The following is a 15,028-nucleotide window of genomic DNA, read 5'->3' as shown; positions in this document are numbered from 1 at the left end:
GAAAAGTGGGCCCTGCGGAGCAGGAGCTTCTCTTGACTGCCCGTGTGCCCTCTGAGATGCTCCCAGCTTCTCCTGCCCTGTCAGGGCTGCACATCTTCCTAATACCCACACCAGCTGCTGCTAAGCCTCACGTTGTTTAAGGCTTCTTCTCAAGTGTGCCAAATTTCCTGCCTCAATAATATGAATGGCTGTGGATTCCTTCCAGCCCAGCAGTGCTCTTGGCCTCTTGAAAATGCCTCCTTTCTTTGCTCCTGTTGAAGGTGTGAGGAAAAAGAAAACTTCCCAGGATCCACTTCTTCCTCTCTTCCTTCTAAAGACTCAAGCAATTGTTACAGGGCATGCAGGACTTTCAGGCACTAAAACAGGTACTGTGGCTTCCTAATAAGAAGAATAGGCATGACTGATGAGAACTGTATTTCCAGATGACATGTTTTAAATAGTTTAAATTCAGACAGATACAGGGGTGGGATGCTTAGGCATGGATCAGCTCCACTGGGAGAGGAGATAGTGGAACACCCTTATTGAGAAGAGGATATCATTCTCTGATCTCAGAAGGTCAAGAGAGCCCCTTCTTGGTTACTGTAAATTGGTTAGACTGTTGAAACACCAAAAAAAATTACTTTGAGATTTGATATCAGAACAGCTGTGACATTTTTCAGTCTGCATAGTGCAAGGGTGATCTAGCCTAAATGTTGTGCAGAATGGAAAAATTCAAGACAATTAATATTAACTGAATGCAAGTTTTCCATCATTTCAGGTAGAAAGACTCTTCAGTGTTTGCACAGGAATAGCAATACTTCCCCATGTAGAGTTTATCCATGCTCCTCTGCTCTTACCCAAGTCTCTCTGCTCCTCCTGAGCTTTTTTTGAATCTTATTAGTCCCCAACTCACTTTTCTTGTTTTGCTCCACCCCTTTCAGGTCCTTCTTGTCTGGGGCTAAGGGCAAGGCAGATATGTTATTTACATCCAGCTGTTCGGGAAAAACAGTATTTATTCTTTTGAACAAAACTATTTCTTTCTGTATTTGCAATTATATTTGTTCACAGCCCTCTGAAACATTTTTATTACACATTTGGGGAGGTTTTTGTGCACAATTGTCAGCTTCAAGACAGGCTTCTGTACAGGACGTTGCTCTAAATCTCAAAGTATTTCTACTTCAGTGGAGATTAGTGTCTCCCACCTTAAAGAAAAAGAAACACAACAGAAAAAACAAAAAAACCTCATACAGTGTTTTCCATCCCTGTGATCTCTATCAAGGGACAAAGAAAGAATACAGGCCACTGGAATGGGGATATTTACCTGTACCTGAAGTACAATATCAGAATGAGTTATATAATTTGAAAACCGATTTACTCAGCTGTGGAAAACACTGAATTTCCTTTGGGAAATACATGAGAATATTTATTGTCTTACCCCAGAAAATCGTACATGTGTTTTCTCCTGCATTGTAGCAGCTCTGTAAAAGCAAAGATTGAATGTATGATTGGGCAATTATAGACTACTTAAATCTAGTTCTAAATATTGTGATCCATCTTTGTGTAAGATGCAGAGGAACAAGCTGGAAATACTGTCATTACAGTTCACATCTTCACTTTTCTGAGAGTTAGGGAGTTGATTTGTACTCTCCTGATTATACAAGCGGTTAAACACACAAATGTCTGAGATAAAATGGTTTGCTCAGTGTAATTTGTGAGCTTTGAAATTGAATTAAAATGCATTTAAGTTGCTGTTTATTTCCATCTAGAATAATTTGTTGTACATTGATATTCTAATCAATACAGAATTGTTTTGTGTTTGCAAGTTCTAATTTACTGAAATGAAAATACATTCAAGTTTCTTCTGCTTACACAGATATTGCATTGCAGTACCATCATTGACTTTAGAGTTGCTTCTTTTTCTCCTGCATATGAGAGAGAAATTGGACTCTTTATGTTCTGATTTCATGTGAAAGTATGCAAGCAGCTATGAGCCGTCTTTAGCTTAAGTACTCAGCAAAGTAAGCCAGAAACTCATTGTCATGGTAATTCAGAGTGTTTTTCCTTTCATTTTTAGCTATAAAAATGTTTACAAATTTCACATAAATATTAGTCCTTCTACAGTCTAATTATTGATGTAATGTATTTTGCAAGTCATTCAACCTCATGAACAGTGAAATGTGTAGACATGCTTTTACTTACAGGGAAACAAATGTTAGAAATAGGCATCTATATACTAAATCTCCTTTTCTAATTAATTTAACATTTAGAACTCCATTAAATAATCAATTACTCTTACCAAGAACTGTTGAAACAGTAATTTTCTGCATAACACATAGTTTGGGAGAAAGAAACTCTCCAATAATTCATACACTATTCACTTAGCCCATAGGTCATACCAGGTTTTCAGTATGTCTGATGGCAATCCCTTGTGCTGCTCGGAGATGCTTTTCTTCTGTGAAGGAAAGTCTTTTCTTCACAAAAAAACCAGAAGTACCTCAGGGTATTTTAGTTAATGCAACCATTTCTGTTGTAGGATTGGTTGCCCACAGGTTCAAAATGTCATTTGACTAAAACTTCAATAAAGAAAAAGACCATGTTTTCACAAAAATCATACATGTTTATTGTTGGTTTAGTATGTTTCTCAAGAAGTTAATCAGAGAAGTATTAATTTATAGATTCTGTTTTCTCTCAGGCACCTACCCATGTTCTTCCAGTACCATTAGGTGATGTAATTCACCTTGGATAGCTCGTAAATTCTCCAAAGTGAAGGTATTCCCATAGCAAATAATACTGGAGCTATTTCATTGTCAAGACTTTGATTCAGAAATTTTGTAGGACTGCATCTCAGTTAATTTGAATGGAAATCTCACAGTTTTTTAAATATGTATTTTCATTATGCCAATCTGAAGTCTTTAGCTCATGTATAGATATGATCAATCCATCATCAAAATTGCTTGAACAAAAAGGTGTGAAGTCATCTAGGCCTGTCCCTTGGAGTGCAGATTTGTTTCATCTAGCATTTTAGTGTTTTTCATTCATCTTAGTAGACAGATTTTTTTTTCCTGTGCTTACTCTTCAAGAATGAAAAATACTGCACAATGGTTGTGTTTGTACTCAGCTGTGATGCTCATTTACTGAATGATTTGAAAACGAAGTTTTTGAAACTAATTAATAGGAAACTAAATAGTCTAGATTTGTACTACTGAGTTAAATAAAACGAATCATTATGCTTTGAGAGGATGAGAGGTAGTAGTTTGTAAAGATGCAGTCTCTGCTAAAACTGTGGAATTGAAGATAGTGTATCATGGATAGATTTATGCACTTGATTGTGCTTAACAGTCTGACAGTAATATGGCAGGGGATACTGTGCCGCCTACATCAGTTCCTGGAGAGAGAAAGATTGCATTTGCCTGGTAAATTTGCCCTTGGTGTCAATCAGAAATAAAGTGCCATGAAATGGAGAACTCACACCAGTAGATTAGCATTTCAGAAATTAAACCATCTGTTTGAACTCAATTAAAAGATAATCCAGCAAGGCTTTTCCTGATAGAGTGTTCTAGTGCTGATTTTAGAAAGAATGCAATGGTTTTATCACACAATTAGAACTCATAAGAATGTGGGTTTAATGCCCATTAAATGAACCCAGCAACTGTACATTCTCAATAGGATGTTTTGCAATAGATAACTGTTTAAAGATAACTGTTTAATTTTTTTTCCTAATCTGTAGTTCTGATGTATTTCTCAATCTAGGAGTGATTTTTAGTTGTGTATTGACATAGTCTACTAGATTTTTTTTCCCCCACAAGTTCTGGAGAAAGTTTCTTTCTCACAAGATGGTTTTGTTGCAGCTGGTCTTCCCCACCCTCCCACACCTTTGGGTTGAATGTAATTTTGTGTGTAGAGGAGAAATGCCCTGCAGTGAAGCTAGTTTTGGTCTGAGATCTGCCTGAGAAGAGCTGTACATTTGCAGACCGCTAGGAAGGGGATGGGTGTCAGGCATCTGTATGAAGTAATTTGCTTTGAATTTGTTTTTCAGAGTAACTTCAGTATCAGTTTGAACATATTCTTGCCTTGGAAAGTTAGTCCAGAGATCAGATGCCTGCAAATGAGAAGCTGCAGTGGGGAGGGGATGGAGACTTGCTTGTTTCCCCCAAGGAACAGTCCCTTTTTGAGACTGTCTGAACCCCACTGTGTTACCTCTTCGTTTTGCATTCATGTGATTCTGTTTACCACAGTTAGTTTTACTGGAGAGCAAATGTGCATTCCAGTGTACCTACCCTATTGAAATGTCTCCCATACAATGAACAGCTTTATTACTAAGCTGAGGAAGTTTTACTAATTCTTCAGGTGTTCCAATAAGGATTGTCTTCCTTAACAGTAAATAACTTTAATCTGACATTATGGTTTGTAATAGTGCCAGTTGCCTCAACATCTGGCTGCCTCAAGATCATTGCAGACAATTGCAGCATGAAAGAAAATATAAACTTCTTCCAATAAAACAGCAACAGTAAATAAAATTCACAATAAAAGCCCTAGATTAAATTCCATAAGATTTGCTGTGTGTCTCTTAGAGTCTATGGGGGTGAATGATTACTATGTTCATGGTGGAGTTATTTGGTGGAGTTTTATTGCAACTCAGTAGTTCTACTTCATTTTTACACATTCTGACTGCATTTAAATACACTTGAAATTATTAGATTAGACATTTTCTGTCCTTTTTGAAAGATCCATGATCGTTCATTAATTGTTTGAAAAATTCTATTCAGATAGCTGCATTGATAGAGTTTTTTTGCTGATTCGTTCAAAAATTGATTGTTTTACCCACAATAGAGGAAGAAAATGCTCTCTGAACAGAGATTATTGAAATTGCACAGGAGACACACTTTTTGGTTTGGGTGGAAAAATGGGCTTGAACAGACAGTTCACTGGTAGAACCCAAAGTTAATTTCTGTGGTATCCTGTGGTGTTCATATAGAATGAGTGATAGGTGTAGTAAAAATTGAGGCAAAATAACCTCAGTTGAGTCATCAACTACAAAATTGCTTATTAAGTCTACTGACCCTGGATTGTACTTTGCTCCAGCCATAGAGGACTTTTTCTGGACCAGTTTGGAGGAAGCATCTGGTTTCACGGAATAATTTCTAGCACTCAATTTCAGAGGCAGGAATTGAACTTTGATTTCTTGGTGCTAGTCCTGCAAATACTAATTGTCCTCTTGTGCTTTTAGAAGTAATTAATTTAACACTTTTAAAAAAGGAAAATATTATCCAAATTATTGTTTTGTGTGTACATTTCTTAAAACCTTAGTTTGACAAATACAAAAAACTTCTATTTGATAAATAGCATTTGTCAGCATATGCTGCATCAAGTGCAGTCTTTCAGAGTAGAATGTGTAGATCTACCACTGAATGTGTCTTGCTATTATTGATATTAATTACTGTAAACACATGTCACTATTCAGATGTGATAAATAAGGCTACACTAGCTGCAAGTAATTTTATTTTTTTAGAAGTCACATTGTAAAAGCCTAGTGAGCAATTAGTGCCCAGTGGTCTTACTGTTAGCAATCAAAAGACCAAATTTTAGAAACTGCAGCCCTGAAATATTTAGGCTCTAAGAATAAAAATTAAATCAGTGGACTTACTGTGGAAGTTAATAATTTTAATATGTACTGTGCATTTAATTGCTAAATACTGTACAGGGAACACGTGCAGGTTAGTGGCTGCCAAAAAGTAAGGCATGAATTTTTATGAATTATACAGAATACAGTAATTCAGCATTTTGCAAAGGACCTCTAGTACATGCGTCTCTTCTCAGCTGCTCTCATAATTCTGTGCGTAAATATCAAACTCAAGACAAGTTTGGGCATAACTTTATTGCATTAGTATGGAAGTGATAGGAGCCAGATGAAAAAGGACAAAAGGGAAGAAGAAATTCTGATGCCTCAGAATCTCCTAGACCTCAGAGTCTTCTTTTTGATAATGCTGTAAGACCACACTTTGTCTGCGGGCTCTCTTGGTAAAAAGATTGTGCATGATGGAAGCCTTTAAAAATTAACAGTATTATTGTTCCTTGTGCTCAGACCAGCTATGTCAAATTACATAATTGTTTACACAATGTGGCTGAAAGCAATGCCTCATAACTAAAAATACCTAAATAGTTTGGGAAAACATGCAGTTATACCAATATTAATCTCAAGCATTTAACTCAGTTGTCAGCCAAAGGTGCAAAGGCTTTTTGGAAATTTAACGTTCAACTGAACATCTGAGTCGAAATATTGGAAATCTCATTATATTGAGATTCCCATAACTAGAACTTAGTTAAGTTTTCAAGGCTAGAAATCAACATGACTTTCTGAGTCTGCAGTTGTTGTCTCTTCTCCAGAAAAATAGAAACTCTAATGCTATATGCCTGTTACAGGCATCTAGGAAAAGCTTACAACCTTCTCTGTGTACCAATGTATTTGATGAGTATCTGAGCAAAAATAAATGGATAATACATTCATTCTCAGCAGGTGTTTTTATTTTCTAAAGACATTTTATTTGATTGGAAAAATTAACATGTTTAAATGCTAATAGTCTGAGTATAATTGTGATTAAAAATTCTGATGATCTGTACATTTGAGTTTTCTCTGAAGATTAGCCAGTTTTGATTGTGTTAATGTAGACAGCTATTAATCAGCCCTGTTTGTGAGCTGCTGGGGTGAAGTACATTATCGATACATTTTTTTAACATTTTACATTTCTTTTAAATTAAAAGTGGGCTTTGTCTTTAGTTAACAACACAAAGCCCTTTGCTTTTCTGTTTTCCAAGGTTTAGAAAGAAAATGCAGGCAAAAGTGCATTTACTCACAAATTGATTTTCATTTTAATAAACTTACTTTGTCTTAATAGGACAAAATTCTGTTAGTGAAAGATTCTGAGCAATTTCTATTTGTCATTACAACAGTAGAGATGACATTTCTGTTCACCAAATTTTTAATTTGCTTGAAGTACAGACTTCCTACTTAGTATGCAGCCTATTTGTGTTTCATAAGGTAAATAAGTTAAGTGTTTTGTAACATAATTGTAACTATATATTAAAATCATCAAATTGCAGATATTAGAGCATAGTCGGCTTTCTATAAACAAAAATTAAGTAATTTGATTTTTTTTTTGTTTTAAGTGGAATCCTAAAGTGCAAGGAAAACTGAATAAGATTATCCTATCTTATACTGATGGAAAGCAAAGAAGTTTAATTAGAAACACTTTGAGGTCTGGAAAATGTTACTGTTTTTATTATTATTGTTTTAGTTTTTTTGTACAACCATAATATGAAATGCCCATAACGTATGTTCTTCTTTAGCTTTTATTGTGGTAATCCAAGTGTGTTATCTAAAAATGTCCATCACAGTTTCCGTATAAACAGTGATTATAAGGAGGCTTCTTAAGCATAAACCAAAGCAATCAATGCATGGCCATTGGGAAAAAATGTCTAGATACACAGAAATTACAAGTGTAAGTACATTTTTGTGGGATGTTTTCAGCTGTTGTTAGGATCCACAGCCTATAACAGTTGTAACACATGCTTTTGTTAACTTGCTGATCTGTAAGCTGGCTTACCCTGAACTTACATAAAGGTCAATGGTAGATAGCTTTTCAGCAGTAAGATGTAACATGTATCCATATATGGCGGTTTGGTTTGCTTGGCTGAGCACTCTTGGAGGGTTGAGACTAGCGAGGTGCTGAGGAAAAATAAAAATATCCATTCGCTGGAGAACATTGAGAGTAAGGTGTCCCCTGTTGATGTGGTAATTTGAAAAACAAAGTAGACTGCTTGATGCTTCCTTCCTATGCCAAGTCTAGAACTCTTCCCTGACTCACAGCTGTGGGTTTCCTTAATGATGCTGATGTCTCAGTCCAGAAGCAAACTGAATAATTTCATGGTATACTTGTGGATGAAGACACAATCTGTGACCACATCCACTACTCTTAAATAGAAAAAAAAAAACGGTGAGAAACACTTCCTTCACTTTTTAATTTCTGGCTTTAAATGTACATATCATGTAGTTTGCAATTTGAGGTAAGAGAGTTTCCAGTATTTCAAAATACACAAGGTTAGATCCATACAATTTCCATATATATCCGTCTGTCACCAGGTGGATTAAAGTGTCATCTGCTTTAGGTGTCCAGATGAGAGTATCCAAATGTAAAATAATAAAAAAACTAAAAAAAATTATTTGTGACCTAGTGTTTTTGTAATATCATCAGCTGTTAAGATGACCAGGTGTTAATTCATTCTGGTTTTCTGCCTTATTAGGATAATATCATAACCTGAGACTATATATAAATAGTGTTCAATAGAAAATATTTAATTGCTATTTACTTTTTAAAATATTTTTATTTATTTATTTACTTATTATTTCTTTGGAGGTTCTTTTTTTTTCTGCAGGGTGTTCATCTTCCCTGGAAATCAATTATTTGTTAGTTTGGTGAACAGTGAATGAGGTCTCTTTCTGTTTAGTGACATATTAGTAAATAGGTAAGGTTATTCTCTTTCCAGTGTTAAGAACCTACTACTCTTAAAGAGGATGACTGAATACAAGGATCCACTCCCCTCCAGAGCCTTGTCCTGTTGCTCTTTAGATTTATATAGCTATTTATGTTATTCATTCTTAAGGTAATTAGATAGGGACACGTTTCCTTTGCAGCAGAAGTGTTTAGGTCCATTTCTGACTAATACAACAGTGGAAACTGTGCTCTATGTTCAAATTAATACTGGCAGGGTAAATGTTTTCCTCTCCATTTCCCTTCTTAACTGTTTAAACTGAAAGCTGTTGTTGACACAAAAGCATACTTACTAAAATTGTACATAAGCAGATTGAAATTTAAGTGATGTACTTAACTATTGTAGAGGAAAAGTTGCAGAACATTTTTCCATTTTAAGAGCTTGAAAAGTGCTGATATTTTTGCTTATTTGTTTTCCAGAAGAGCTGAATGTTTTGCTGTCTGGTTTGGTGACACAGGAAATCCCTTTCAACTTTGAATTGTAGCTTTTTTATTCTGTCTGATCCATACTAAGCAAGACATCCTGTCATCTTGATCCAGAATGCTTTTTGCACCAAATTATCAGTGCCTAGACAATTGACTTTCGTTGTCTTAGCCAGCTGAAGATTAGTGTCTTAGTTGTGGTTCATGTACCGTTTGGAACAAAATAGCAGACACAGCACATGCAAACTGCAGTTCTTTAGAAGCCTTATAGCGTAGAGAACCAGGTAGAAACATGAGTCTCTCTCCATAACTGCTGCTTGGTTTATCTGAGAACACTCCGATAAAAAAGTCTGGTTCCATGTGCCACTGATGAATTTACAGCGTTGTCACTGTATTACATCGGAGAGGAAGATGCAGTTGGCAGCAATCATCTTTCAGCATGTTCCTCCCCTGCTTTTCCTTCCACCAGTAATAAAAGTTCAAGAGAAAATTCTTGCCATCACTGTAGGAGGATAAAAAAGGGCATGACAGCATATTACTTAGTGGCCACTGATCAGATGCAGCAGTCCACCATGATTTTCTCTCATGCCTGGTGAGCCATTCTACAACTAATACTCTGCTGTTTGACTGCTCAGTCCTTGTACCACCTATCTGTCTTCAGTTATCAAAGAGAAATTTCTGAATTCTTCACCCCTTTTGAACTAGAAGTGCTAGCATGAAATATTCATTTGTGATTGTGTCCTTCTTTAACTCAAAAGAAATCCTTAAAAGAATAAGTGTCCTTAATTGCACTTTTTAAAAACAAAACACAGCCTCTATGTTTCTGGTAAGTTGGCCACACTTACTACAGAATTCATTCAACAGTCCTGGGGTTGTTCTGAAGCATCTAAAGTATCAGACACGACAGTAATTCCTTAAGAGTAAGATGGATTTTGGCAACATCTTTTAAAATGGGTAATTGAGGAGTATCTTGCACTTGTGATTCTACTGGAGTAAAAATTGCTGTAATTTCCTTAGAGATTTAACAAAATGCACTTTCATCTCAGAATTTACTGCCCTGATCTCTGTGGTGTTGAGCAGAGAAGGTCATCTGTAAGCAGAGCTTTGAGGAAAACAATTTTGGATTTCCTTGCTTGTGTTTGGACTGTTCTTTGTTCATACTTCTCTGCCATGCAAAAGGTATATTTGTGCTAGATTAAATGTTTGTGCATTTGTTTCTCTCTCCATAACTTCTTTGACCATGTAGGAGTAAAATTGTTTTTTTGTCTTTGTGACTGTACTTCTGCTATGGCAGAGGCAGAGATGACAAGCAAGGAGGCAGTTCATCTTCTATGTCATTAATTCCGTTTGTGGGTCCAATACTGTACATGATTACGATAGTGTAATCCTGAAATACTACTCAGAATTATTTTGAATTATTTGAGGATTCTATAGTTCTCTAATTTTAGAGAGGACTTTCTGATAGGGTTTTTTGCATGGCCCAATGCTCTCCTTTTATTTTGGTACTCAAGGGAAAATTTTTAAAAAAATTGTCATTAATATAAACCAAAACCACCTCAGACAACTAAATGCTTGCCTTGTGTTATTTCCTTATTCATTAACTACTCTGTTATTCCTTTCCCCTCCTCCCCCTGAGCACCTTCCCCCACCGCCCCCAAAAAACCACTAAGGAAACAAGCACACCACGATAAAATGCTAATAATGGGAATAATTCCAAATAGACTGTAAAAGACAGCATTTATAACCTCAATAGAAATGCCAGTCAGCTATTTTTGATGTAAAGCATCTGTCTCCAGAAGGAAATGAAGGCAGGCCTGTTTCTCCTTTCAAGTCTCTGAAGTAGTAGGTGGTGTCATTTGTTATACAGTGCTACAAGCCCCATGTTATTGCAGTGGTAGCTGCTGACTGCCTTTGTTAACGTACTGAAAAGTTTTATCAGCTGTCTTTAATAAAAGACAAACCATGTGAAGTAAAACTACAGCAAATGTCTCTTGCTCTCTTATCCTCTGACCATCCTTTATTGATGCCAGAGAGCATTGATACAGAATCTTGCAGACGTGCAAAATCCTTGTGACCGTTACAATAAACCATAGATACTGGGGTGACTGATAGCCTAGAAAGTTAGGGAGCAGTCTTTCAAAAATCCCATGCACTTCCTTATTTGAAATGTAATGGAGTTGGAATGAACTTTAGTACTACCTGAAATGATTTATCTGTTCACGTTTTCCGTGGATACCTTTGTGTAAAACATTAATGACTTGGAATTTGTTAGGCCTCCAGGAAATCAGAAATGATGTATAGAAGCTGGAAAATTTCAGTTGAAAGGCATGAAGTTTGTTCATTTTATTTGTTTTTGTTGCTCGCCCTCATGAAATGGTATATCAAATTAAAGACATGATGGTAGAAGAGTTTCTTAGCTAGGCATATAGTCTTACATATGTGATGTTCTTGATTAGTCCCATACACACATCATATTTTCAGGAGGGTATGGAGGAAATGGAGAGGAATTCTGGAAGCCATATGAGACAACTAAGTTATTTCCTGCACAGTAAGTTTTGTGAATGCTGTAGAATTAGCCCTGAGCACATTTAAACATGTGCCTTATTTATATGAGTTTTTCTAGGTTTAAGATTTTTTAGTCCTTATTCATTGTAAGCTTTGTCTCAGTGCAAACATGCACACTTATAATTCAAGTGAGAGGACAGCTCTGTGTCAATAACTTTAAGAAAGCTTTCATTCATGAACTCTGATTAAACAAAGAAATAGCATGACTAGAGGAAATGGACATTCCTATTCATGATTCGCGAAAATTCTCTCAAACAATCTGAAGTCTAAAAATAAATTAGATATGAGGATATTTAAACAGTCATCAATGTACATGGGAGCTGATTACCAAGCGTTCTTCCCTTTAATAACATCAGTTGGCACCCAGAGCATCTGTAATTAAGGAGTATATTACTGCATTACAAAACAATATGCAAGACTGGCTCTTCAAAGGTGGAGCTGTGAAAATATGGCTGCCAGTATGAGTAATTCATAGCTTAGATTACATTTCATGGGCCTTCTTTCCCTTCTTTTGAAGAGCATTTAACTGATAAAACTGTATGAAACCCAGCTGGTGTTTTTTGTTTGTTTGATTCACAGTAGAATGAAGTAACTGACTTATGGAAGGTGGAAAAAATCTGTCAGGGTAAGGCAAGAAGAAGTAAATCTAAAAATTACATCTTCAGATTCCTCTTCATTAGCATTGTGGTGTTTACAGTAAGGAGGGCTGAACTAATTTTGTTTTGCTTAATTTTGAAACTCTGTAAGCCATTTGTTCTGAAAATTTGATACATCACAGTTATTTATGAGTTTTTGTGATGCATATATTAATAGGTTAAAAGAAGCAAGAAGAAAGCTGAAAAAGAATGAATATATAGTATGAGGATATAAAACATTGGAATTATCTGAACAACATTTCCATCACAAAATTTAGGTTTTGGACATAAGAATTGTAGGGATTTTGTTGAAGCTTGATTTGAAAGCATAAGAGTAATGAGTTTAACTTTGTAGTGGAGAGGTTTGGAACAAAGGTAAGTAGTCTTCGCCGTAATGATTTCCTATTACCACATCAGTCTGGGAGACCAACTGTAGTACATATTTTATTTGCCTTCTACCTAATGTATTTCCATACAATCATCAAATGGTTTGGGTTGGAAGGGACCTTGAAAACCATCAGTTCCAACCTTCCTGCCATGAGCATGGACACCTAGACCAGGCTGCTTGGAACCCCATCAAACCTGGCCTTGAACACTTCCACAGCTTCTCTGGACAGCCTGTTCCAATGTCTAAAAAACTTCAGTTTTCCTGAAGTTATTGTCAGTGGAGGTCTCCTAAAGCATCCCAACACACCCTCTCAGTAGTCTGAACTTGATTTGCCATGTGGCTTCACATTTTGAATATTATTTTGTGCAGAACACTGATAAGTGGTGTCTTGAAACACTTATCCTCTGAGGCAACACTATGTGACTTCGAAAATGTGTTTTCCTTATTATTTTCCTAATTATTATTTTACATACATACATATACGTATATATACATAAACATATAAATATATATATATGAATTTATAATTAGTATTAATTTCCTAATAAATGAATTTCCTCATTGAAACTTAGATTGACCTGAGGATGAGAACCACAGTGAACTTTGTGTGGTTTTTTTCCCTTTGTTCTTTAAAATGCAAAGTACTGGTTTGACAAATGCCTTTACTGTGCTCTCACTAGGATGTGAATACCTGTAGTGCTTGCCAAAAGGTAGGTTAGACTCTTCAGCTTCATAAATGTGTTTTTCTGCCCTTGGAATATTTGTTAACTCCAGTGACCAGGCACATTATTATCATGAAGAAACCTATTATTTCTTAATGGAGTAAGCTAGAGATAAAAAATAGAAACTATTTAAGCATTTTGTCTTAGCTAAACATGAAAAAAAATAATTTAGTAACATAAGCTTTCAAATTAATTTGTTACAAAATTTTAACATTTTTCCACCATTGTTGGTTCTATTCAATCATTCATTAAGAAATAATTGCCACAGCCCAAATCTAAATGGATATTCTAGAACCCCTGAACACACTGAGAATCTGAGACCAGTTTGTATTTTCTACCAGTTACAATTAAGACAAAGAGAAAATAGGGATAAGTTCCAATGTGTTAACTATTCCCAATGATTATAAACTGTTTATTGGCAATGGGTTTGATTAAAATTAAATTCTTGTTGCTAATTCACTCTTGCATTACTTTAATTTTCTCTTGGAACCTGTGTTATGCCAACATTACCACATTTAAAGCTTTTTGAGCTCTGTGTTTTCTCATTAAAAAAAAAAGTCTTATGTCTGTAGGCACTAGAGCTTGACCTGTTTAAAGCACAACCTGTTCAGCTGTTCAACAGCACAGCTGTTCAGAAACTTTTTCTTGTTATCTGTATTTGCTTAAATTACTAAATTGCTTCCATGAAAAATCAGCAAACATAAGGGAGTAATTTAAGTGGAAGAAGATTGTCTAAAAAGAAAAATTAAAAATATTTGTAATATTCCTCCTTCCTTTTTTATTATTGATACCAGTATCCAGCTGCCCTAATGAATCTTGGAGCCATTCTCCATCTGAATGGCAAACTGAAAGAGGCTGAAGAAAACTACCTCCTTGCTCTTCAACTTAAACCTGATGATGTCATCACCCAGTCCAATCTTCGCAAATTATGGAATATCATGGAGAAACAAGGTTTGAAAACATCCAAGACATGATGATGAAAACTCTGAACTTCTTTTCCTTAAAGTGATTGAACCCAAGAACTAGAACTTCCACACAGTTGTCAGGTCAGAGAACTTGCTGGACTTGACTGCAGGGATCAGAGGTCCTAATTGCTGCTAGGAGAAGATATTCTGCTAGAGAAATAGAAAAAGGGAGACTTTGAGGGATTCATGAAGAACTTGTAACGCTACAAAAATAGTTGGAACAATGGCACGTGAGAGAACTTGTTTCGGTATATTTGATAAATAATTGCAAATCCCATATTGCTTACTTTTGGGTGGGTACTTGAAATGTATAATGTCATAGAAATACGAAGGGAAAATCACACAGTAAACACTAAACACAGTAAAGCCATATGGGAGTTAAAGTGGTAATAGTAGGTTAAAGTATTTTGCTAATACTGTAATTCATTAAAATGTATACTAAATCCAATGTGTTTGCAGTTTGTCTTAATGCTGCTGTATCTCACTTTTGAACCACTTGCTAGACAGTTTCACAGCTTATATGGCCCACTTTTTTTCAAACCTGTCACGTGATTAGATGACAGCACTGCAGGTTGAGAAAATGCCCATTACTTCAGCTTGTTAACTTACAGTACAGTTTTCTTGAGATACACAGTGAAATTTCTGTGAGGTAGCAGAATGATCAAGGAGCTGTCTGTATTTATTCTACATCAGAAGTAGTATGTAGGCTGGTAAAAAAAAGACCAGAGGTGGGATTTACCAATACAAGGAAGAGGAGTATTTACCCTGATACCAAATCAGTGTGGTCAGACTGTCATCTTAGAAA

At 35.7% G+C, this 15,028-nt stretch overlaps 1 protein-coding gene across 1 annotated transcript in view; it reads left to right on the top strand.

The window, feature by feature from the left end:
- Positions 1-14,650, top strand: part of LOC131592257 (protein O-mannosyl-transferase TMTC2-like) — a 231,500-nt gene extending 216,850 nt beyond the window's left edge. Inside the window, exon 12 of the mRNA XM_058863654.1 lies at positions 14,053-14,650. Coding sequence (XP_058719637.1) covers positions 14,053-14,232 — 180 coding nt within the window. The 3' untranslated portion in view covers positions 14,233-14,650. The remainder of the gene's footprint in view (positions 1-14,052) is intronic.
- Positions 14,651-15,028: the final 378 nt, after the last annotated feature.

Source organism: Poecile atricapillus, chromosome W (assembly GCF_030490865.1).
Source record: "Poecile atricapillus isolate bPoeAtr1 chromosome W, bPoeAtr1.hap1, whole genome shotgun sequence".
NCBI lineage: Eukaryota > Metazoa > Chordata > Aves > Passeriformes > Paridae > Poecile > Poecile atricapillus.
The sequence above is the reverse complement of the archived record's forward strand: the minus strand, read 5'-3'. Positions and strand labels throughout refer to the sequence as shown.